This window comes from Typopeltis vanoorti, chromosome 23 (assembly GCF_054136105.1).
Source record: "Typopeltis vanoorti isolate ZY-2024b chromosome 23, IOZ_Tvanoo_1.0, whole genome shotgun sequence".
In the NCBI taxonomy this organism is placed as follows: Eukaryota; Metazoa; Arthropoda; class Arachnida; order Uropygi; family Thelyphonidae; genus Typopeltis; species Typopeltis vanoorti.
The window spans coordinates 52914266-52938473 of record NC_143571.1 but is presented as its reverse complement, the minus strand read 5'-3'; the positions used below and the strand labels follow the sequence as shown (position 1 = coordinate 52938473).

The 24208-nt window shown below is 32.7% G+C and overlaps 1 protein-coding gene and 1 long non-coding RNA gene across 2 annotated transcripts in view; one reads left to right on the top strand and one right to left on the bottom strand.

Annotated features, from left to right (window-relative positions):
- LOC150093856 (protein couch potato-like) overlaps window positions 1-21549 on the top strand; it is a 170483-nt gene extending 148934 nt beyond the window's left edge. Inside the window, exons 8-11 of the mRNA XM_090413028.1 lie at window positions 552-796; window positions 8523-8592; window positions 18806-18913; window positions 21130-21549. Coding sequence (XP_090269154.1) covers window positions 552-796; window positions 8523-8592; window positions 18806-18913; window positions 21130-21144 — 438 coding nt within the window. The 3' untranslated portion in view covers window positions 21145-21549. The remainder of the gene's footprint in view (window positions 1-551; window positions 797-8522; window positions 8593-18805; window positions 18914-21129) is intronic.
- On the bottom strand, window positions 3250-17553 carry LOC150093857 (uncharacterized). The gene is made up of 3 exons (XR_016550321.1): window positions 17474-17553; window positions 5136-5242; window positions 3250-3369 (listed from the first exon to the last, which is right to left on the bottom strand). It is a non-coding gene; the product is annotated as an uncharacterized LOC150093857 (long non-coding RNA).
- Window positions 21550-24208: the final 2659 nt, after the last annotated feature.

Sequence of the window (24208 nt, the reverse complement as noted above, 5' to 3'; positions counted from 1 at the left end):
TTTTATTCTTTTCTTCGTGCATTTTCTTCCTTTCTAGAATCCGTTATTAACATAATTGGTTATTTTTTTTAGATGTGACATACGTCACTTCCTATAATGTACTTCTTCCTTCAATACCGATCAGATGGCGCTTTTTTTTTCCTCTGTTTCCAAACTGGATGTTTTGAAATAAATCTTTTGAGTAAAAAAAAAAAAAAAAAGACAGAATCGGCACTCGTTTTTGAGGGGACGCTATGAACCATTTGAGGTGAGAAGTTGTAAATCAAGCCAATCTAGTATAAAGTAATCCGTAATTAATAAGTAATTTAATTACTATTGTATAAGTCCTGTACAATAATAATTTTAATGCATACGTACAATTACTATAGTGCTTGTATTTGCAGAAATATAAGTAGTGTTACTGCTAGATGTCACCTGCTATTTAATTAATAAATTCTTAAGATATTTAAACGAAAATGACATCGAAAACACGCATATTATACTTATATTTAATATGATAAATAACTGTATAGTGACATGAAATACTAGTGAGCAGACTTATTTTCTTAAAGGAAATCTTTGACACTTCCCTGCAGCCCCCGCTGACTGTTCCCCATCCCTTATCCCATGCCGCTCTTGCCGGTGGTGCCGCCATCCATGCCACAATACCACCACCTCATCTAGTAGCCAGTCCAGCTCTGGCCAGTCCGGTTGGTTCCACATCTTCTACCTCTAGCACACCACCTTGCTCTACACTCTTCGTGGCGAATCTTGGTCAGTTTGTGTCAGAACAGGAGCTCAAGGATATTTTTGGAAGGTAAGTGGTGATTTTGTTAATGTCCATAAAGTAATACTTATAATATTACTGAATCCATTCTCTTGCCCATCCGTTTTATTTTAATATGATCAGAAGGATCTGTAAGTATGATATAGAAATTCTTGTGTGTCTCATGAATATCTAGCTTATTTTATTTTGTGCAAAAAAAGTTGGAAAAATTGGTTCGGAAATTCCAAGTAGTGGAATTTCTCACACAGCCAATAAAAAGTCTCCTAACTTGTTTGGAGAAAATTCAAGTTTACGACAAAGATTAGACTGACTAAAACAACCTTAGGTCAAAACAAGTTATGATTTCATTATCTCTTTTTTCGGTGAATTTTTCATCGATTTAAAGTTCACAGATTCTGTTTACGAACAGTTTTAAAAAGAAAGTAGTCGTCTCTCTTTCTTTGGTGGGATTTTTTAATCTTCGAAGTTTCAAGATTACGATTATCAATTCAACGATTGTTGAATTCATTTAGAGCTTAAGAATTATTAATCCTGATTAAACTAATTTAATAGATTTCACATTGGACCAGTTACAAAATACTGTAATATAACGTTACCAATGGGGAATTGATTTTAAAGAGATATAAATAGCACATCTGATTGGATGTATCGGGGGAGTATTATACATGCGAGATAAATCTACATAATACATGTTATTACCATGTTGTTGTTGTTGTTTTTTTCAAATATTTTCAATTTCTCTTGCCTAACGTCACTTTTCACTTTCAATAAGGTAAGCGATGCCTACTAACTTGAATATGTTTCTGTTATAAGTAGTTTGAAACAAAACTAAAGTGCAATGTTACGAAATAATTATGGAAATGAAGTATCACAAAAACTTAGGTTTCACCCACACTGATTTAAATCATTCTTCGATCAAAATTGAAATGACTGAAAAATTTCTCATTAAGATTCCAGACACTAATTGTATCCGATATTTATTACGCCAGTGATATGAGTATATGACAGAGAGATTCATTTGTTTTATTTAATTATTTATTTACGCATATGGCTTTGTGAAACTGGCAAGTGAAATGTACAATCACAATCTCCAGAAACAAATGATGAAAATCTTACCATGTAAAAGTTCTTTAGATAAAAGGCACGAACTGCATTCCAAGTCTTCCTTTAAAAAAAAAAAGCAAACGTAATATGTTATAATCAAGTCAGGGAAAATTATCATCCTACTGTATCGAATATGACAAGACTGCATGTTCTTTCAACGCATCACAACACAAATGTAGCTGTATCCAAGGTTTTATTAGAGAGCAGTAGTGACTTTTGTGAAAACTTGATCCATTAGAGAAAACCCATTTCACCTTACATCATCATCTTCTAGACGAGGAGGAGTTCTGCTGATACTTCGACGAGGATTATGAGAGCGGCTATGAGAATGACATCTTGGTGGTGAACGAGACCTTGAATCTTCTGTTTCTTCCATAACCACCGCCACCACCATACTGCAGGTCAATGTCCAGACTGGAAAGCCAATTCAAGGCCTCATCCGTCACCTTGTGGATGTCCTGTAGGCCACCACCGTGAAATTTGTGCCTTGGGCAATCGTTCACAATATGAATAATCGTCTGAGCCACGGGAGAACAATCACAATAAGGTTGGTCACACAGCTCCCATTTATGTAGTAGATAGCCACATCTGCCCTGATTAGTTCCGATTCCGTTGATTGATGACCAAATCTTTCTAGGAAGAGCAAACCAGGCTCCAGAGCATTTGTTTTTATTGAAAAACCGAAATTACTCAACAAACATCGCACTGATTCAAATACCGAATTTCTTCACAAGGAGTCCACTCAAACCGATTCTGTTATAAACATATAGACGGGAAGGTCCTACCAACAGACTGACAAAATTACAATGCTATAGGTTCGGTCGGTTGCTTTGAATTCTTCTTGTTGAACCATTCTTTAATTAGGACGAGAAAAGTCCCCTGATTAGGAGGCAGGGCAAATTAATGGAGCAAGCAAACCCTTCTTCTGCTGCATCCCCTAAGGGCAAGTGTTTATGCCTGTAAATCTGATCTGTGTGTTCGGTCGGTTTGAGAGCGAAACACCCGAGTTTCCGATAGAATAAATCCCTCACCTCCACTTTGCGTATACATATTTTTTTACTGAGATTTTTGAAAATTAACTGAAAAATAATACTGAAAACTTTCGATATACTCGCTCTGAATAATAATAACAGTAGTACGGGCACCACCATGGGTCTTGCAGGAGATCCAGTCTATCCACACAATCTCTCATACTTCTCCTTGAACCCATTACTCACAACTGACTATGGTAACCCATTATATAAAACATATGAAGAGAAAGTGATGCAAAGTCTTTATTTCATCGTATTTACTTCAACCATAAACAGACATCAGACATTTAATGTGAAGAAAAGTAGTATATTTCATGGTTTTCTTTTCTTTCCTTTATTTTTTTAATTCTCTAAACAAAGAAAAGTGAACTTATCATAACGAACTTTACTAAATTAAGGAAATTAAGAATTAAGGAGTCTTTGCTAGTGAATCTCGGTCACTTCAAGTTCGGATGAAGAAGACAGTTACTGAGAAAAAGAAAAAATAATAATTAGTTTACACTTCACTTTTGATAATCATATTATATCATATTTCATATTAATTAATTAATTAATACTAATTAATATTTAATGTATGTAAGAGAAACTTATGGTAAAATCAAATCAAAACGGACATTAGCGGAAAAGAGCTAATTTGCCATACCAGAAAACCTACAATCCTACATATTTGCTGTCATTTTGTTTATTTTTATGCGATTCAATATATGGTATGCGGAAGAAAGAATAATAAATAAAAATAAGAAAAGAGATAGTGATTAATACTTTCAATTTTCTAGCTAGTCTTTTTTATATCATTTTTTATTTAAATAAAATAATTAATTTACTGCAAAATAGAAAAAATTAATGAAACCAAGCATGTATCAGAGCTTCTTCCTGAACCGTACGCTTTACATGCAGATGTTGGACATTTTTTAAAATAATAATCCCACATGCGAGAAGTTGCAAATCCTATGTGATAATCATATTTAATGGGAACATCACTGCCGTGAGTTGTGAAAAAGGAAAGAAGGAACTTGAAGCTGATTTCACGCCGGGTATTTCTTGAACAGCTGAAAGAAAAACACTGTGAGGAATGTACCAGAGGTCAGAAGTCGATGAAAAAAATTGAAGGAAGTTTACGTAGTTCCAGTTTTGAGACAGTAATTAAGCTGTTGAAGAGGTAAGATTCTTTAGTAGGAGTGGCAATGTTGGGCAGAAAGATGAAAAAATTAGATGGAAGGTTAAGGAAAACTAGATGATGGGGAGATTTGTGGAAGCACTACATTAAGGCGCTGGGCGGAGGTCAAATAAAAAGAAAGCAAAAGGAAGTCGTGTATCTTTTTTTCTTTTTTTCTTTCTTGCTTTTTTGTAGGAAATGCTTAAATGTGTTTTTGTTGTAGACTGTTTGAAAAAAAAACAATAACAACAACAACAACAAGAGGATGTTGGAAGGTTATTGTTGACAGGTATTTAAGAGAAATGTTGACTTCCATATTCTTTTTTATTTTATTTTTTTTTTTTGTTTTTGTTTTTTATGGCAACCCCCACGAATGGTTGCAAACGTAATACGTTAGTACTGTGAGGGAACATAGACGCTTAAATAATCCGGAAACTATCTCTAGAAACGAAACGTGGAACTCTTTCAATCCCCTCTGATATCTAGGATGATCTCCACCGGGAATTTATGTAAGTCCCACTCAAGAAAAGTTTTTGTAAACCTAAAGCACATTAGTATCCTGCGCTAAAGATTTCTTCAGTATTTTTTATTAATTTTATTTATACATATAGTATTATGGTATTATTTATTTATTTTTTACATAAAAATATTATTTTTTTCGTAGCCTAAAAGCCCAGCTCTAGAAACCAAACACAGAACTTTTAAGCCACTTCAGACATCCGATAAGTACAGCAATGGTCTCGCGACGAAATTGATCTCCCTTCTTGTTATCCGAGTGGTTAGCGGATACGCTAACCACTCGGATCAATTATTATTACGTATTTTGGGGATAGTGGAATACAACAGTCAGATTGTGGTCAGAATCACGAAAGAAAAATAATTTTTGGTTACGTTTACTGTCTTATAAACTTGCAGTTGGACACAAAGAGTGCAGTGCAGCGTAAATTTAAAATTTGAGAAATTAATACAAAATACAGAATACGAAAATGTTTATTGAAACAATGATATTATATACTATATACAAACGTATATAAATAAATGAGATTATATAATTATAATAAAATTAAAATATTCTTACTTTTGCCTTAGTTTTGTCATTATTATGTTCTTTCTTGTGAGATCCTTTCAAAATTTCTTTGTAAAGGTTTGCTGTTTGACTTTGCTAATTTCTTTAATCTGATGCTCCTGTTTTTTTAACAATCATTTATGTCGAAATGTATTCATTCAATACAACATTGAACATAATAAATAGCTTTAATGGAAAATTTGCACTAAATATATTAAAGTAAGTATCATGGCTTACACGTGTAACAAAAATTATATAGAATTGTTTTTCATTTTATTTAGTTCATCTAACAAAAGGCGTTCAGAAGAGTAGATGGTACGAGTTCTCTGTACAAGACGCTTGATAATATCTATCTTCTGTGATGAATGGTATGGGAGATGAGTGAATTAGAATTCACTCATCTCCCATACCATTAATCCAAGTACGCTTTTTTGGATACTATAATAATTTGTAATTTCACAGGCCATGTTTGCAATCTGGTCCCGCATTGAGTCATCGGAAAATAAACTCCTTGTACTCCAATATCAAGTTCACTATACGAACGTGAATCCAATAACCAAGCAAGTTTACTGCCGGTAAAGCTTGGCTTACAATAAAATGAAAATTCAACATGACCTTAGGACCCCGAATTGTTACATTATCCAAAAAGGGTAGTTGGTTATTAGTGTGTTCAATAAAGAACTTGATACGGTAGTACAAGTAGTTTATTTTCTCTAGGAACTGAAGTAATTCTGACTCCTTAATATTGCGGCGTTTCTTCCTTCTAATATTTCAATCTTATGAATTAATCTACGTTTATGGATGAAATGTGCTCGTCTGGTCAGGGATAGTCAAATACGAGAAATTAACTCAAGATGGTCTTGAGCATTATTTAAATTCATAATAAATAATAAATATTAGGTCCAGTAGTGGAGTATTATTTAAATAAAAGTGATTTTCTGTTTCACTTATTTGATTTACTAATAATGTCTTGCTTTTTGATAAATCTTCCGGGCAGAATGCGACTGGATGGGTTCTTTAATTAAAAAAAAATCGAAATAATATCAATAGTAGATTAATTCGTATATTTGAAATGTTAGATGGAACAAACCACAATATTCAACCAATAACTGAGTCAAACCGCAACAGCTGGTTTATAAATTTAACCAATAGACTACAGACGAATGATGAACTAAAGATTGTATCTATAGGTCCAGTTTTGGCCTTGTCTCCTCGATGTATAGCGCCTCCGTAGCGCAATTGGAAGAACGACAGTACGTCGCGCCCTTCCATTGGAAAAGGGGCACAAATTCGATTCTCGACATGACGGGAGGAATCTTTATATGGACGTTTTCAATAGAAGGGGAGTTAGCCGATCTCATACGGAGGTAGCAGGGTATTTTTTCCGGAAACTCGGGTTTTTCATCCCGCATACAGACAAATCGGCCCTTCAGAACACACGCAATTTACAGACAAAAAATACTAGCTGTGGTGGTGGTAGTGGCCAGTAGATGGCGCTGATGTTGATGATTGGTAGTAGACGTTCGGTGTAGTGGTGGAGATGGAGAGATGTACAATAGGTGTCCTCCCGCGATGAGTCTTCGGATCCTTGGAGGTGTCACGAATAATAATAATAATAATGATATACCTTGCCTTACAAATAAAAGGTATCAGAGAATTACTTGCTGATGAAGCTAATAAATTACGTCTTGAGACTGCCCAAATTTTATACAAAGCAAATCCGCCTTATTTAAATATACCGATCTTAGAAGTACAAGCAAATTTGCTCCCAACGCCAAGACACTAATATTGACATCACGAAGGCCGATAAAGGTAATGCCACATGAATACCACCGAGTATAATTGAAAAATCAATATCTTATTGAGAAATAGATCAATCTACAGTGTTATCAACAGGAATCCAACAAAAACGTAAATCAATAAATGAAATAATCATTAGACAATATAAAATCGTGGGATTCCACTAGTGTTGAGAAGTTACGAATTCATCACGCCAGTCCACCTCTTCTCTATGGCCTTCCTAAAATGTAAGGATGGCGATCCACTACGCCCAATAGTGGGTCGCCATCCTTATGCATTTTAGGAAATCAGATTAAAAAAAAACAACTGAAGAGCCTCTTGTAATGATATGTTGGTGAATAGGGAGACTACCTGAAAAGAAACCATAATATTATTATTAAACAAATGTAGATCTGTTTTCTCTTTGAAGTGAAGACAGTTTGATATAAGAGCTGGTATGGTCAGTGGGATTCCGAGGATGACCATAGAGATGTTTAGTAAGATAGATAGTCTCCCTATTCACCAACATACCATTACAAGAGATTCTTGAGTTTTTTTCAATCTGATTTCCCAGAAGACATTGTCAACCAATTTAAGTTTACCACCAACTCGGGCTATTTACATAACAGAATTAGTTGTCAAAACAAATAGAAGGAACAGAAATGGGCAGTCCTTTCTTACCAGCGTTAGCTGATTATATCATGGAGCATTTAGAAAAAGAACTGTTTGACACTATATTCCCTCAGATTCGTGTATGGTTACATTTTGTGAATATTTTCAATCTGGTCCCACATTGAGTCATCATTACTTCAGTTCTTAGAGAAAATAAACTCCTTGTACTCCAATATCAAGTTCACTATACGAACGTGAATCCAATAACCAAGTACCCTTTTTGGATACTGTAATAATTTGTAATTTCACTTGAATTTTCAGTTTATTGGAAGCCGAGTTTTAATTGTAGATACACTCACTTATCCTCCCATCACCATTCATCACAAAAAAATGGGTGTTATGAAGAGTCTTGTGCATAGAGCTAATAATCTGCTCTTCTGATACCCTTTTGTTAGATGGCATGAATAAAATTAAGAGCAATCTGATATTGATGGATACAACAAAACTACCATTCAAAAATTATTGGAAATTATTATCTTTCTATCATACTACAATCCGATATGAAAAGAACTTCAATACCCTATCTTGGAAGAACCTTGGAATAAAAAACGAGGATTCTTCGTAAATTCAATTGGAGACTAATTTTGGAGACTTTTGCCAATATGAATGAATATAGAAACGTTAAAAATCTATTATTATTCAAATTCAACTTTATTATTATTGTTGTTGTTGTTTGGCTTATATGAAAATATTTTAAGTACAATTAAAGTATATAATTAGAACACTATTTGCAAGTTTAAAAATGTTTGGCAAGTTTTATTAGTCACATACACTATTTTTTAATTAAAAATATTCTATATTATTATGATGATTATTTATTAAAACCTCTTAAAGGTTATTTATTCTGCTTTCTTTTAGTATGTTAGAAAAAAAATTAAATAATGAAATTGCATAAGAACTATTATGTACTTATGTTGTTGCACGGAAATTCATATATATTTTCTTTAGCTTTCCTGGATTTTGTCGCCTACGAATGCATAACAAGGGTGGCGCTCCAGTAGCCTTTGTGGAATATCAGGTAAGTGTTTTAATACATCAAGTTCTCATTTATGTTTATTTAGCAGTTAGTGCATATATTTCCAAATAAGCACTTTTACTAAAACAAACAAATACTATTTTTTTTCTTTTATACAAGAAAATCATCTTTCCCATAGTAAATTAGAAATATTTATGAATAAATATCGATATACCTTGAAGCGCTAGCAGACGATATCGGCTTATAATTTATGCGCAGTATAATTATGGATTAAGGAACAAATTTAGCATTACAGAATTTACAAATACAGTCCCAATAATAATTTTATTTTATTCGTTACCATTATCATAGTACTATTTTTAAAGAGTAATTTACTTTAAATTTCAAAAAGCGATAACATTATAAAAGAAATTCATTCGGTTATTCGGTTTGGAATTCATCAGTGTTCGATTTTAATTAATTATGCATATTTACTTTAATGCTATTTGTTTCAAAGAATAACAAATTATTAAACAATTTTGTACACAAATATTTTTTAGAAAATGATTTTGTACATTGACTAACAATTATTTCGTACAAAAATATTTACTAAACGTATTTCGTACACTTACAATTATTTAGTAGTTATTTGAAAATTATTTTAAACAAATACACTATGAAAGCATTTGATATAAAAACCTATTCATTAATAACTTCTATTATTAAATGGATAAAAATAGACATTTCCTGACAAATTGATTAACATTCGCTAACATTAGAAGCTTATATGACGTAAATGACAACTTTTGGATTTTTATTTCTCTTCTGTTTATACCAGCAAGAAACTACGCTTTCTTTTTGTGTAGCTTTCAACTTTTTTTAAAGAAACCTTTTTTTTTTTCTCCGTTCTTTTTGTAAGCTCTTTTTATCAGCTGTTTTAAGACGCATCGACGGGAATACTAAGGTTGTAATCTAAGAGACCTTACTCCAAATAACGACCTTATCTGACTTCGCTGTGTTTATGTAATAACAAACTGACATTATCTCGAAACACTGCTTTACATTGACTTCTGGAGTTCTTCGAAAATTCATGAAAAAAAAAAAAGGCAGTTGAAGAAAGCCAGGCGTCTTGGTAGAAAGCATAAAAAAAGACAAAAAAAATTTCTCCTGATCAATGAATTGGGAAGGAAAATTTACTAAAAAAATATAAAGTAACGGGAAAAAAACAACGGATAACAAAGCACTAAAATTCCAACCGCAACTAGATATGAAATACGACTGATTACAAAGAAAAGGTATAATAATCATAAGGATAATAAAGGGCGATTGTTCTTTCTTTTCTCTCTCTCTCTCTCTCTCTTTTTCTTTGCGAGTGCATTCTGTGGAAGGATATGCAGAGATTTATACTTATTTAAATTTCTTAGTGATATACTAATAGTAAATTAGAATTTATTTATTGAAGAATAGCTACTTTTTCAGCTTTATAATTAATAAATATCACTAATCCTTTATAAAATTTTCTTTCATCTCAAATGTGCACTGAAAGTAGCATTCATGGAACTCATTTTTGATTTTAATTAGTGCCAGTATCGTACTACTCATATATATATACATATAATAAAAAAAAAAACGTTAGAATTTAAACGGTGCAGTGTTCAAAATATGGAACTTTTTTTTTTATATCGAAATGGATATAAAATTCTTTTATATCGAACAGAGGTTTTCATTAACAATTTCCATTTCGTCAGAGATTTTTATTTTTATTATTATTATTATTATTATTATTATTATTTATTATTTTTTTTTTTTGGCGTGCCAAAGTTTAAGTTGCAAATAAATATACTCGCACGTTGGTAACGAGCATTGACTCCGTCAAATTTGATTTCGAATACACGAACGGTGAAATGTGGGTCTACGTGTAGGCGTAAATAATATAATACTCTGAAAGTTTATTTTTCACTTGGTTAGACTATAATAAATGTGATGAGAGCTTGGTCCACCTTTTCTCGGAGTTGCCTGGTGTTGCACTACCTTGCCTCAGTCTTGAAGATATTTTCAGGCGCAAACTTTTTTTGCATACACTTGGATAAATGATTAAACTAAATTTATTATAAATATAATACTCTATAATATACAGTATTTCTTGTGAAAAATATTCATGTAGTCTATAAGAATACTGTTTCTTAAGCGCTATTCTCTATTCTGAAGGGTATACTGCTTATGATAAACAGTTGTCATAATAAAAAATCAAAAGTCGCAAAAATTATCACCATCAGTGAACAAATTATAGTCATCGTTTGCAAAGTTTTCACGGGTTCGATGAAAATGATGGTGGTACAAATATTCAAAGTTTTTCATTTAATTTTCATTCGCTCCATCTGTTGAGTTGATAGACGCGAACCCACAATGATGTATATAACATTCAACAGCGTTTCAAAAAAGGTGTCAACGTTTCACACGTGAAAACATATAATCCGCTAAAGAATTTAAAGAGATTAAAACGTTCTGGTTAAATTAATATTAAATTAATATAAAATAGATGAAAAGAAGGAAATCAATACGTAGAGGTCAGAAACGTGATCTCATTTCTGCATATTAAGGGTCCCACAATGACAGAAATCTCTGCCTTTAGTAGATGTATACGGAGCAGTCCCAGAAACTGGTTTGGATTTGATATAATAAATTTTCCAGCAACAGAAATGATATCCAATAAAAACTCTATAAGTAGTAGTGGATACGGCGCTACATTTGGGAGGGTTCCAAATCACTGCTACACAGCCATGATCTTGCACACAGCGATGTCTCATCTCTTTGGAATACCTTTAATTGGACAGAGCTATTTGCAACTGATGGCGATGTGCATTACTTTGTCATGTCATGATTAAATACTGCACTGGACGCCAGTTTCTCTCTCTCTCTCTCTCTCTCTATCTATCTATCTATCTATCATCTATCTATCTATCTATATCTATATATATACACACACACACACACACACACACAGTCACACACACACGCGCGCGCGCGCGTGTGTGTGTGTGTGTGTGTGTGTGTGTGTGTGTGTGCGTGTGTGCGTGTGTGCGAGCATTCGCTACATACATGTTGTTATTGCTTTAAAAAAAGCTCGTTAAGTTCGAAATTAGTTCGATCTGTTGGAAAGCCGGAATAAATCTATTCTAATCTGGATGAACTAGCTCGGAAGTTTAGGATGTAATTTGAGATGGACTTCCATTTCGTCATGCTACGTGAAACTGCAGTTGGTTAGGAAAGCATGCGAAGAAATACGTTGACGCATTTTCGTAGTTTCATCTTACACTCTACATAAAACAGTTCTTGAAAATTTATAATGGCGCTCTGCTCTTCGAAATTTAATCCCTAATAAGCATGGATTTGTTCGGCTATGACAGCAAGAGGAAACAGTAATCTACGCAGACACGCTAACAATGCGCAGGTAAAAGTCGCCTGTTTAGCAACGCCGAGTACGGCACAGTCTCCGAGAGTCCTATGGTGATGTACCAGCTGGTGATTAAAAGGCATAATCCTTATACTAATATTCGTGCATGGCGCGCTTATATGAATAAATACCGTGGAGTATTTGTTAGAGTATTAAATACCCATCGTAATTACTGCTCTACAACAGACCTGTGTTTAAAACAGCTTTTGTCATGATAAACAGAAGAAACAATAAACTCGCTGCCAGCATTATTCCTGTGCTGTTGTTAATTTTCGCATTCTACTAAGCATATTAGAAAGTTAATGAGTGTTGATTATTTTTTTCCGATTTACTTGTCGCATTTGATAATATATTGCGCCATCTAGTGGAGACAATAGGATTAATAATTCTGCATTTCATAATGTGGAACCACATTCTCATTGCTTTCGTTTTACAAGCGACCATGCAAAGAACAACTTAGTTACTTAAGTTTTCGTTTATTTTATCATGTCGTCTTGACATGGAGGGCCAACACGTCCCTAGATGCTTCCATTCTCTGGTATTTCATCGTTCGAAACAGTTAAGTATATATGGAATAAAGAAAACTATATTTATTAACTGGATTATTAAATGCATTTAATGGAAGGAATGCACTTAATGCATTAAAAATAAAACTTACTAAAATGTTATGAAACATCAAAATAGGACTTTTATGTATTGGTCTATCTGTCGTCAGGCCTGGATAGTATAACAAATCTCGGCTGATAAATAATCCTCTGAAAGCACAAAGGAAAACTTTATTTTACCGAGCAAAGAAAACTAAATACAAGCGAAATACCAGGGTGTCCGAACTCCGGTGTTCTGGATAGTTATACTTAACACTTCTCCAGTATGTATTTGATATTTATTTTCCATTTCATTTCTAGTCATTCTTGTTACCAACTGTAATACTTACTACTGGATGCTGTGATCTGCTTGTGCAGCGTACTCTGTTTCAAATTGTTTGCTGCCACTGTTATAAAAAAGATGAAGCATGCAGAGATTTTTCTCGTGTCTCAAACTTTACTCTTCTCATTACCTTTAGTCTTCTGAACATTTGGTAAATGGCAACACAGTTCATTTTAATATGGAATATATTATTATATTATTTCATGATTAAAAAATAATAATAATATACAGTTCAAAGAAGTTTTATTTAATCTTTTTTTTCTATTGGAATTACCGACGCAACTAGGGCTCTGGACCTAGCATGCTGTGTTTCCCAGGAGGTTGTTCATCCTGCTTTTCTGGATAAAAAAAAAAAAACTGTTCTTTTGGAAAGAAAACATTATCATCTCCGTGTTGGGCCGGCTATCTCATCTTCATTTACTTGATGAGTCTTTACATGAGCTCTTCCTCACATACTAAGATCTTTCCAGCAAAGAGCAGTATTGCGTTGCTCTCTTGGATGTAATTGAAAAGTGGCCTTATGAAAATTAGATTAGAACTATATTAGAAGAAGCAAAGCTAATCCACTTGTATTTTAAGTGATCTCACCATTTACTTCAAGAAACAGCCTCTAATACAGCTACGCGGGTTTATGGGATCACCTTTTGGTTACGATCTTGTTTAGAACTTCATTTCTATTAGTTATAATCTATTTCAGTTGGTCTACAAAACTGTTTTCAAGTCTCTATTCTCCGTGCACGATTCGAATTTCTGTTGCAGAGCAATGGGATCACCATTCGGGAATACCATGTGATTTTGCTGTCGCCAATCATATGCCATTAACAGGCATAATACTTGTCCACAATCTCCTTGGTTGCTTCAGCTATAATTCTAACCAACCAACAAATGGTTGATCAGGTGGCGATGGATGCATACGATTGTCTTTAGACGGGAAATGAATTTCATCGTCCGGTGTGAAACCACCACCTTGTTTATTAGAAGTCTGAAGTGACTTGTGAAATGTTTTGTTCTCCGTAACTGGGTTTTCGGACTAGTGAAAAATAAATAAAATTAAAAAAAAATTTACATTATTTCTGGGAAAACTCCCATGTTTAAAAAAAAAATCCTTAGCCTACTCAGAGTGCTAATGTACTATAGGTTACATAAAAATCATTTTGCTACAATTGACTGTCGAAATCAGGTATACCGATCAGTGAAAACGTACAAAATGTGGTAACGTAGTCTTCCTTAAATAGTTAGCACAATCATTCCTTCCTTTTCAATGTGAGACCGGCAACCACATTTTTTACGTTTTCGACTAAAGCTGTGGTTGCCGGTTTCACATTAGAAGGAAGGAATTTCTGCAGACCACGCAAAACATACAGCCATAATACACTAATATCAAGGCCTTGGTATTATTTCTGAATAACCTATAACTCAAGCTTTCTTGATCATCAAGTTTCACATTTCCAGAAGTGGAATGAGTGATTTGAAATGAAAGCAGTTTCAAACACAGTCGAAACAGCTATGATTTACATAGCAAACCGAAAGACCACATGTTGACTTTCTGTAACCATTTATTTATTAGAACCTCCATAATACTTCCTGAGAGATAAGATTTTAATACTAGCAATTGCTTCGCATATTTATTCAACTGGTTGTTTGTACTTTTATTTTTATCGATTTTTTGTTTTGATATAAGAGAAAAGAAATTTTAATGATGATAAAACTTCCAGAGAGAGAGAGAGAGAGAGAGAGAAAGATGGCAGAAATGGTCTCTTAACGGCTTTAAGTATGATTATTATTCAGAGATAGACAAAATCGATGCAACATTTGCATCATTTTAATTAAGGACATCATTATTCTCAGTGCTCTTTAAGTGGTTATTAAAAGGGTTATTTAGATCCGCTTCATTATGTAGGTTCGCTGAACGTTCCAATGGACTGCCAGATAAAATAAACCGAAAATGTTCATAATTTTAGCACAATCCATAGGAAGGATGTCATCTTTCAAGTCTTTCAACGATGATGAATTTTTCAAAAATATGATTCGTCTCGAGGATACCAATCTGAACCATAATTTCGGAATCATATTTGATTCTTCTAATTCCGATAGTCTTTTAATATTATTATTTACATTTATTTCATTGACAGTATGAATGAATATAAGTTGCATGGAATGCAGTATTCAATTTCAAACTTACATGATTACGCTAATTACATGGTGCCTCTAAAATGATAATTTTATTCAAATAGGCACATAAATTAGGTAAGCAAGTAGTTCTGGTTTTGCATTTTGAGCAAGTAGTTCTGGTTTTGCATTTTGAGGAAGAACTTGTTGCTTAGATATCAAGCAAATTGCTCCTTTTCCTTTGCAGCTCTAGTCTCCTTCCACTTTGTGTGCTATTTGGAACTGAGTTAACCATTTAACTTTACAAATTTAGATTTGGTCTTTCTAATTTTAAAATCAACACATAAATCCGTATTATACACAGAGCTCATCAAATTTCAGAGATTGGAATACCGAACCAAATGTGACTCATTTAGCTTTAGCTACTAGCAGGTGAACTATGGCTGATCCGGTCTTGCTCGCGTGTCATCGCATTTTACAAGTGTCTCATTTATTTTTATATGATCCATAATCGAGTGTGTGCGTTTTCACTTATCTATTAATGTTTTTGATGATGCTGGAAGTTGTTTGCCACGAGTTAAGCTCTTTTGTAGGAAAGTGAGATAATGTTTTGTTGGCAGATGCAATTCATTATGTTTATGCTTGCCATCAAAGCATGGTGATGTGAAAATTCGAACTATGCACTTTGTATTCGTATATACTGTGCTTCTTCATTCTCTCAAAAATATTGTTCTAGAAAAGAGAGTGATTACCGCCTAATAACCAATATAGGCACGTGTTATGAAGATTCAAAGTGCTTTGCTGCAATGACTGTCAAATAGCGATAATAAGGTTTTGTGTCAAAACATTGGTTCGACCACCCATGGACTAATCTGCGCAGATTTAGTCACCTGGTTTCTTTTATAATGGGGGAATTCTGGAGAAGATCAGAAACAGGCGAATATGGCATTATCTTGGCTGTGAAATGGTTATATGGAGAGGATGAGGAGAAAGAGGTGATATGATGAAGACGTTTACATTGATGAGTGGTTTTAGTGGGCTGTATATTTTGAGGAGTGTGGTGAGGAGTAGATTCTTTACACAGAGGGTAGTAGGTGAATGGAATGTACTGTTGGGATCTGTTGAGAAGGAAAGTATGAATGAATTGATGGTTCAGAATGACAAAAATATAATGTCACTAAATGAGCCTTAAATAATCGCCTCACCACACACACACACACACACACACACACACACACACACACACACACACACACACACACACACACACACACACACACACACACACACACACACACACACACACACACACACACACACAAATTCGAAATTAAAGTACACTTACTATGGAGCACCTGAAAGCCCTGTGTATTTTCTGTTTATTTTTTTCAATGCTATCTGTATATGATAATTACCAGTAAGTACCACAGCGTAGATACGTATAACTCTGTGAAAACAGCACCGAATGGGTACCAAAATAAGAAAATTGTTGCAATGCAATGAACACTAATAGCAAGACAACTCATGCAAAAGAGCAAATGTCAAGGTTAAATAATGCATGGGTGGGGAGAATGGACTTCTAACTTGATTAGATGGGCTAGGAACTATATGAGATCTGGCAGTAAAATAATGTGTTGTTCCAAATGCATATAATATTAATGCATGAAAAATATCACCTTTAATAACTGTAATTATATTTCATGTACACCCATTTGGTAGCTAAGCATGAATTCCAGTAACTATTTTTCTGTTTTCGAAAGACCATAAAATGCATTTTTATAGTGAATAAGCTAGTAAAGTGAATTCATATTTTCTGGAAAATACGATCCCTTATTTAATTTTAGGAATAGAAGCACGTACCTTATCTAGTGTATACAAAAGTTGTTCTGAGTGAATGAACATTTTTGTCAGATATTTAACAATTTCGTTCATCGATAGCATCTTTTTTGGAATCAACACGTCATAAACTTTCCCATGATCAACGTTTCCAGTAAAACATTAATACCGTGTTATCTATTCTGACAACATAGTTATCAAAACAGGATTTAGTTGTTCAACTATCGTTTTAATTCACTTTGTTCCAACATTTTCATTGCAATCTTAGTGGGACTTGAATGGACATTCAGCTCGCTTACTATTATTTACACCTATATGAAGTTTCTCTAAAATTTGGCATCTTTCCTATTTTTTATCCAAATGTTGGTCATTAATTTCTATGAAGATCAGACGTCATCTTAGTGAAAGCAACGTCCAACGCGAAAACATTAAAATAACGATTTACTCGCGAACTGAATTCAAACATGTCAGAATGCAGCCTCACTGCTGAGATCAATACAGCGTGCTTCATAATTAAATTAATGTCGTTATCTTAAATTCAGATCTCAAATAAATTTCTCAAGTAATTGGAGAATGATATTATGGTACATCCCAAAACATAAAATAATTAAAACTTACAATTTTTTTTCGATGAAAATTGTCCCTCAAAACAGTCCATAATTCAGTAGTTATCGACGATTACATTGGGTTGTAATCCCGTCTAGGTCGCGAAGAAAGAATTGCATATGAGTTCTTCAATTAAAGATGAGTTAGCAGGTCTGAAACGCAAGAATTTCATCTTGCGTTTGGGTTGTTGATTCAGGCAAACTGGCCAGAAGAACGTGCTCATATAACCGATGTCATATACCTGCCATATAGCTGTAGTTGCTTAGGCCGTGATTTCAAACAACAACATTCTGAATAATAATATTAAAGAAGTTAGAGCCCAGCTATTGATAGCGCCCTGCACAAATTTCCACGTAAATAATGAATAGAATAGTAAATAGAATAGTTATCATTTATTAACAGAAGGTCTCGAAGGATCTTGTTCTAATCCTGTCAGGAAAGTGAAGTGCGAAAAGTGTTTTAGTTTATTGACTGAGTTGACTGGTCTTGCACGGAAGTGAAAGAGGTTTTATTCTTAAACTTGGGCGTTTCCTCCTGCAAAACAAACTAACAAAACGCTCCTCATTGACTAAAGATGGGATAAACCAGGGTTTCATTATTTGGCTGTTAAAGTACGATTGCATGGAACTAATAAAATGAAGTAAAGTTTATATTATGTTACCGAACATTTTTTGGAAATTTTGAAAATGATAGAAAGAAAGCTGCACCCAATATGCAGTTGCTTATTCACAAATTACCAGACCAAAACGATTCAATACAACGTTTAAACTCTAGTCTTTCTTAGTTACACAGTATATGTAAAAATATTTTGACTAACCATTATCTATTCCTTATTTATTAGTTTTCTGAGTCTTTGTTGTTAAATAGTATCTTTCCTGAATTATTTGGTTTGCAAAGAATTCAAAAGCAAAAGAAATTGTGTGGTTTCTCTGAGGCTGAGTTAAGCATAAGTATAACCGACGCTCTTGGTATCTGTAAGATGCCTTAGACAGAAAGTCTCAGGAATCTTACACATAGTGATGTTGAAAAACATCACTTCGACATCAATATCAGTTCCTTTCAGTCGCTTATGTTATTATTTTATGCATTTCTAATCAGGTAAATGATCTTGATCGATCCTACTAAATTCTCATTATATACTAATCACTGACCTGAATTTTGTATGCCATAAAAGACGTGGACATTTTCGTTGAGTTCCTGGCTTCATAGCTAGATGCAGTTATTTATTGTTTGTTCATTTAATCACCGATTTTCCAGATGTCTAACACTAACGTTATAATTTTAAAAAATAACGATGTTTCGAAATCAATTGTGGAATCACAATTATGATATTTTCTTTTATAGGATATTCGGTTAGCTACGCAAGCTATGACCGCTCTTCAAGGATGTGTTCTTTTCTCTTCAGATAGAGGAGGTATACGCATTGAATATGCCAAGAACAAAATGGGAGAAGTAAGAACAATTTTTGTGACAGTAAAATATTTTTGGAACTGAGTTGTGTATATTTACTTAGTAATCCATTTTCAGCTTCTTTGATTTGAAACTATTTTTACACATTAAAACGAAGTGAATTTCTCCACAGGCTTCAATTTTACCGCGGTAGTTCTTTAGACTAGACATAAATTTAACAGTTCACGACACTACTACACTACACAAGTCATTAAATGGGTCATCCTATCTAGTCAAGCATCATATTACGTGTTTGTGTTCACCTTCTTAACTAGTCTGATAAAATTGATGATTTTTGACAGAGAGAATTCTTATTAAACGATTATTCTCTTATTCAGTTTTGGACCAGACTAGATTATTAGATTTATCCCGCATTATATGCAATAGCCTTTTAAGGAAAGTAGTTCTTCGTTGGTGGCTATATTTGTATATCCTTGTCAGCAAATTTTCGCGTGGAAGATATGCTTGTTGATAAAGATTCTGGTTAGCAATTATTGGGGATTTTTCCATCTCTGCTTTTATCAAGTTTCAATTAGCCGCTCTCTGGATAACGATGAACTAGATCTAGTTCGGAAAAATATTTGTTTCTTTTCATAAGTTATGCTAGACTTTTTTTTAAATAAAATGATAATAAAAACCCATGTACAATATCTGCCATTAGGCTTGATAGTGGCCTTCAAGGCCATTGCTCTAGTACAATTATGGTTTTCAAGCACCGAGATTATGATTTTTTGTAAACAGAATGGCTTATGTAATAAACTGGACACTTTTCCTTCTTGTTAATCAGTTTCCAGTTCTGTTTCCAAATTCGATTACAGCACTGCAGTCGCCTTTGTTATTTCATCCTCCGGTATATTCATATTTCAAAGCTCACTTAAAACATGTAGCAACACGTTTTTTCTATTAATAGTACTGCGTTTATTGAAATTTCATGTTATTCATATTTAAACGATACAAGCAATACATGGATTTTGTAAAAGTTCCTTATTTCTAAAAATTACAAACGCAAAATAAATAAGTTCAATGAAAAAAATATTAAGCGGTTCAAGAAATTTTGATTTTTCTTTCTGATGACCCAGAAGAAAAGGAAGGATATTTTTACACAGTAATATATTTCTAATACAACAAAGCTTTGAAATATCCTTTTACACAAAAAAAGAGAATTACTCTGAAAAAACAAATAACATCAATCAAAACATCTGAGATTCCAAACATTGACTTCAAGGATTAAATGCCAGTAAACACTTAAACTTTACAGTAAGATCTAAATTGCTGCTTAATGTTCAGACTACCTTTTAAGCAATGAAAGTGCTGCACTTAAAAAAAAGTCTGAAGGTATCCTTGTATACACACTTTCATACTACTTATTTACCCAAGCAGTAATCTGTCTAGACGAGTCTTTGGAAGTATCTCTCAACCATACCAAAGGTTTACCAAGAAACAAAGTCAAAAGGGATACTTTTTGGAGACCACGTATTTTATAAAATGAAATAAAGATCATGAAATAACTTCGCTTGTCATTGACGCTGAGTCTTTCACACACGCATATCATTCGGTTCATATTAATATAATTTCCTCTCTCTCACAGCGCCATATTTCGCCTATCGGTCATTTTTTAACTATTTTTATTGTCAAAATCACTTTCCAGTGATCTGATTAGGGCATCCATCAAGATTGTAGATATTTCATCGTCGACTCTCTCTCTCTCTCTCTCTCAAGATTACTATGAATAGGTGTACTTTAATTGTATGTACATATATGTTTGCTTTTAGTCAATAATTTAGTTAGTCTAATGTCAGTTATTTAACTTTATATGTTGATATATGTTTTTTTATACGTTCATATATTGAAATGACATTTCAATAATTTACAAAAAGATCTTCATTATTGTTTACGAATAATGATTGTAAAATGAAAATTTTAATAATCTTTTCAAATAAAATTTCTTTTTAGAAAATATTAAATTTTATGTTTCAGATTATTTAAATTTTAAGTTCATAGAATAAATCTTGAAGACATTTTATTTGTTTTTCTGATATTTATCGTCACTCGTAAAAACCTATGTACGCATAAGAATAATATTCGACTTCTTATGATAAATGTAAAACAAACATTAAAACATTTCATCAAAATTATCCACTGCCAAGTTTCGTACTCATAATTACAATCAGATGGCAAAGCTATATTATTGAAAACAGTTTCCTTCTTTCATTTTGCAGGTATCAAGGGACTGATATGAAGAAAGTGCGAGATGTTTCCCGAATTCGGCAAAAGGGTTCCAATCGCTAATTTAGCGATATCAAGGATTTTTCCCCCATTTACTGGTTTAAGATGTTGTGCCGTGTGTCTGTTTACGATGCGTTTCGGCTCGTCCGTTAAGATGCTTTCATACATTTTTTTATTTATATATGTATATGTTATTTAAAGACTGATCTGTCGAGCCAAAGTATATTTTAATTTCTGTTTTGGAAGACGTAGCTGGTTTATAGTATGGAAAATGAAGCTCTCGTGTCAGCAAAATTAATGGAAAAACTAGTAATACTAAAAACCCAGTGGTATGAGTCAGGAATAGCCACTGTTCTTTCAAAGTTATGACCAGAACCCTTTTTACCCTTCAGATATTTTTAGTAGAATAATCGCATGCCATGCATTTTTAAGAAATAGAAGAAAATTCTTATAGATTGATTAATTATATATATAATTTACAGTATTGGATTTATTTGGATAGAATTTAGAATTACAAATTAATATAGAACTTAAAAAAAAACAGAAGAAATTTGATTCATAATGAATGATTTTGATACTAAATAGCAAAATCGTGAGGATGAAACAAAGTTGTATTTTATTTATTTAATTACATAGGTTACTTTTCACCTTAAAATAGCTTTGTTCGTCATATTTTCATCTATAAAGATGTGCAAATTCTTCGTGAATTTCGTGGCCTTTATTGGAATTTCATCCTAACTATCAAGCAGGAGTTTTATTTAAAAAAGTACACTTGATTCATAAAATACTTGCTACCAACATTTTGCTTTAAAAATTATTCTGTATGTCAGAAGTAATTACAAGCACGTTTTGATTTTTAAAGAAGTGGTTGTGAGAATTAGTATTCATTTTTAGCATAATTTATACTGAATTGTAGTCAATTACTAAATAGTGTGTTATCCGACTCAATTTGCGAAGTCCTTTAAGCTATTACATAATAAGTTAAGTATTTACGAATTCTTTTGCATAATATTTATTTGTAAATGCAATTAACCTTGTATGCACGTGTTAACGTTTCGAACGAAATACAAGTTGCAGAATAACAGATAAAAAGAAAATAGTTTTTTTTTTTCTGAGTATTCAGCATATACATGATGTCAATCAATGAATACTTCAAATAATTAAAGAATGGTCCTTGCATTGAAGAACAATTACGATATCTTTCGACCATAATTAATACGTGGTAAGATAATGTTAACAAGAAGAATGTTATTCTGAAAATAACGATTTCTTGTGTTTTTCAAGTGGTAATGTTTTTTATTTTTATTTTTTAATGAACTTACAGAATAGCAGTAGCATTCAAATCTTTTATATTAGGTATTATTCTGTTTTATTTAATTTGGTTTATCACTAACCTTCCGTTTCATGTAAATGCATATTTTCTTGTATATGTTAGACATGAATATAGTTTCCGCCTCTAAAAGGACGATAAAAAAATTGACCATTCTAGTGCTTATAAAGTGAAACACTGTAAATAATATTGATATATATTGATAATCCTATTCATTTAGATCGCTCATAAACCTATTTAACACACACAGAAAAGCAATTCGGTTTTATCGTTAGTAATAATCATTGTTATCTTCTGCGTTTCGTTAATGAGAGAGCGAATAACTTAGAAAACTGAAAAATTAAAATCAAATTCCCTTAATCGTTATTTTCGCCCAAATTTATGAAAATTGTTTCGCACACTCTTAAGCTCAATTGTTGATATGTTTATTGTATTTCAAGCAGATAACATTATGAGAACAAATAGATAATTTAATTGAGCTTGTAATTCGTTACGTTTCTAAGATTAATTAATAATCATTTGATCTCTTTTAATCATTTTAATCACTTTATGAATCGCATTTTCTTCATCTCCCATTTCAGGTAACCACGAAAGAACCCACATTGGATAAACGGTCATTTTAGTAAATAAATTCAGGGAAAAAAAACACGTCTGTGTAAAAAAAAAAAAAAAAAGAAGTTCGGGCACACAAGGACATATTTCTCACGGATATTACAAAATATTCTAAATTTTAATATTTAAAATATTACAAATTATGAAATATTATACAAATTTTTTTACTATATAACTTACAGGTTACGCGAAGATTTACAACTGAAAAATCAATAATTTGCTTCATTTCGGATCATTAACTCATTAAATGCAAATATAAAAAAAATATTTGACCATTGTTCTTTGAGTTAGAAATACCTAAGCACAAATTTCCAATACAGCGGAAAAAAATAAATAAAATAGCCCTTCCGTATTTTCAAAGGAAGCATTGTTAGCCAGTCTCTATCGATGCGAAATATTCGCAACACAGAATATAAATAAAAGCAAACTTTAGTTAGTAAACACACGTAATTTACACACATAATTATATAAAAACTGTTATTACAACTGAATTAAGACACCCTTTGAAGATTTTGTGATTAGTTTGCGAGCGCATATTTCAATCCACACACACACACATTAAAAGAGCATAAATAAGTTTTGCAATAAATATTTAAAATAAGCTCTAAAAGGTAGATTAAGATTAACGATCTGTCATCCGTAATTAAACAGATATTAAGAAATACTGTAAATAAACAGACCAAGTTTTATCCATCTTGGAAGCATAGAATAAAGCATAAAAATTATGCGATTCGTGGTCTATGTTAATTAAAAGCAGATGATATGTTTATTTAGAGTTTATGGGTAAGTGACACTTAGAAGCCACACTTTTTTCCTTGCTTAAGTGAAAATGAGGTTTCTGTGATATCAGGTACGAAAGGTTACTGCTGGGTTTTTCTTTTTCTCATTACAGTTGTAACTGTTAATGCTATTTATTTGTACACTTCAAATGTTAATAATTCACCTACAGAATTCTTTGCATTAATCATGAAAATACTGTTGAAACTTTGTATGAGAGTAGAACTACGACTTTTCGTTGGAATTTGATTTGAAACTAAAAGAATTAGGAAATGCAATGAAAATTAATGAAAAATCATTTAGATCCACAAATTCAAGTTTCCTTTAGATACACAAATCGTAAACTAAGCGTT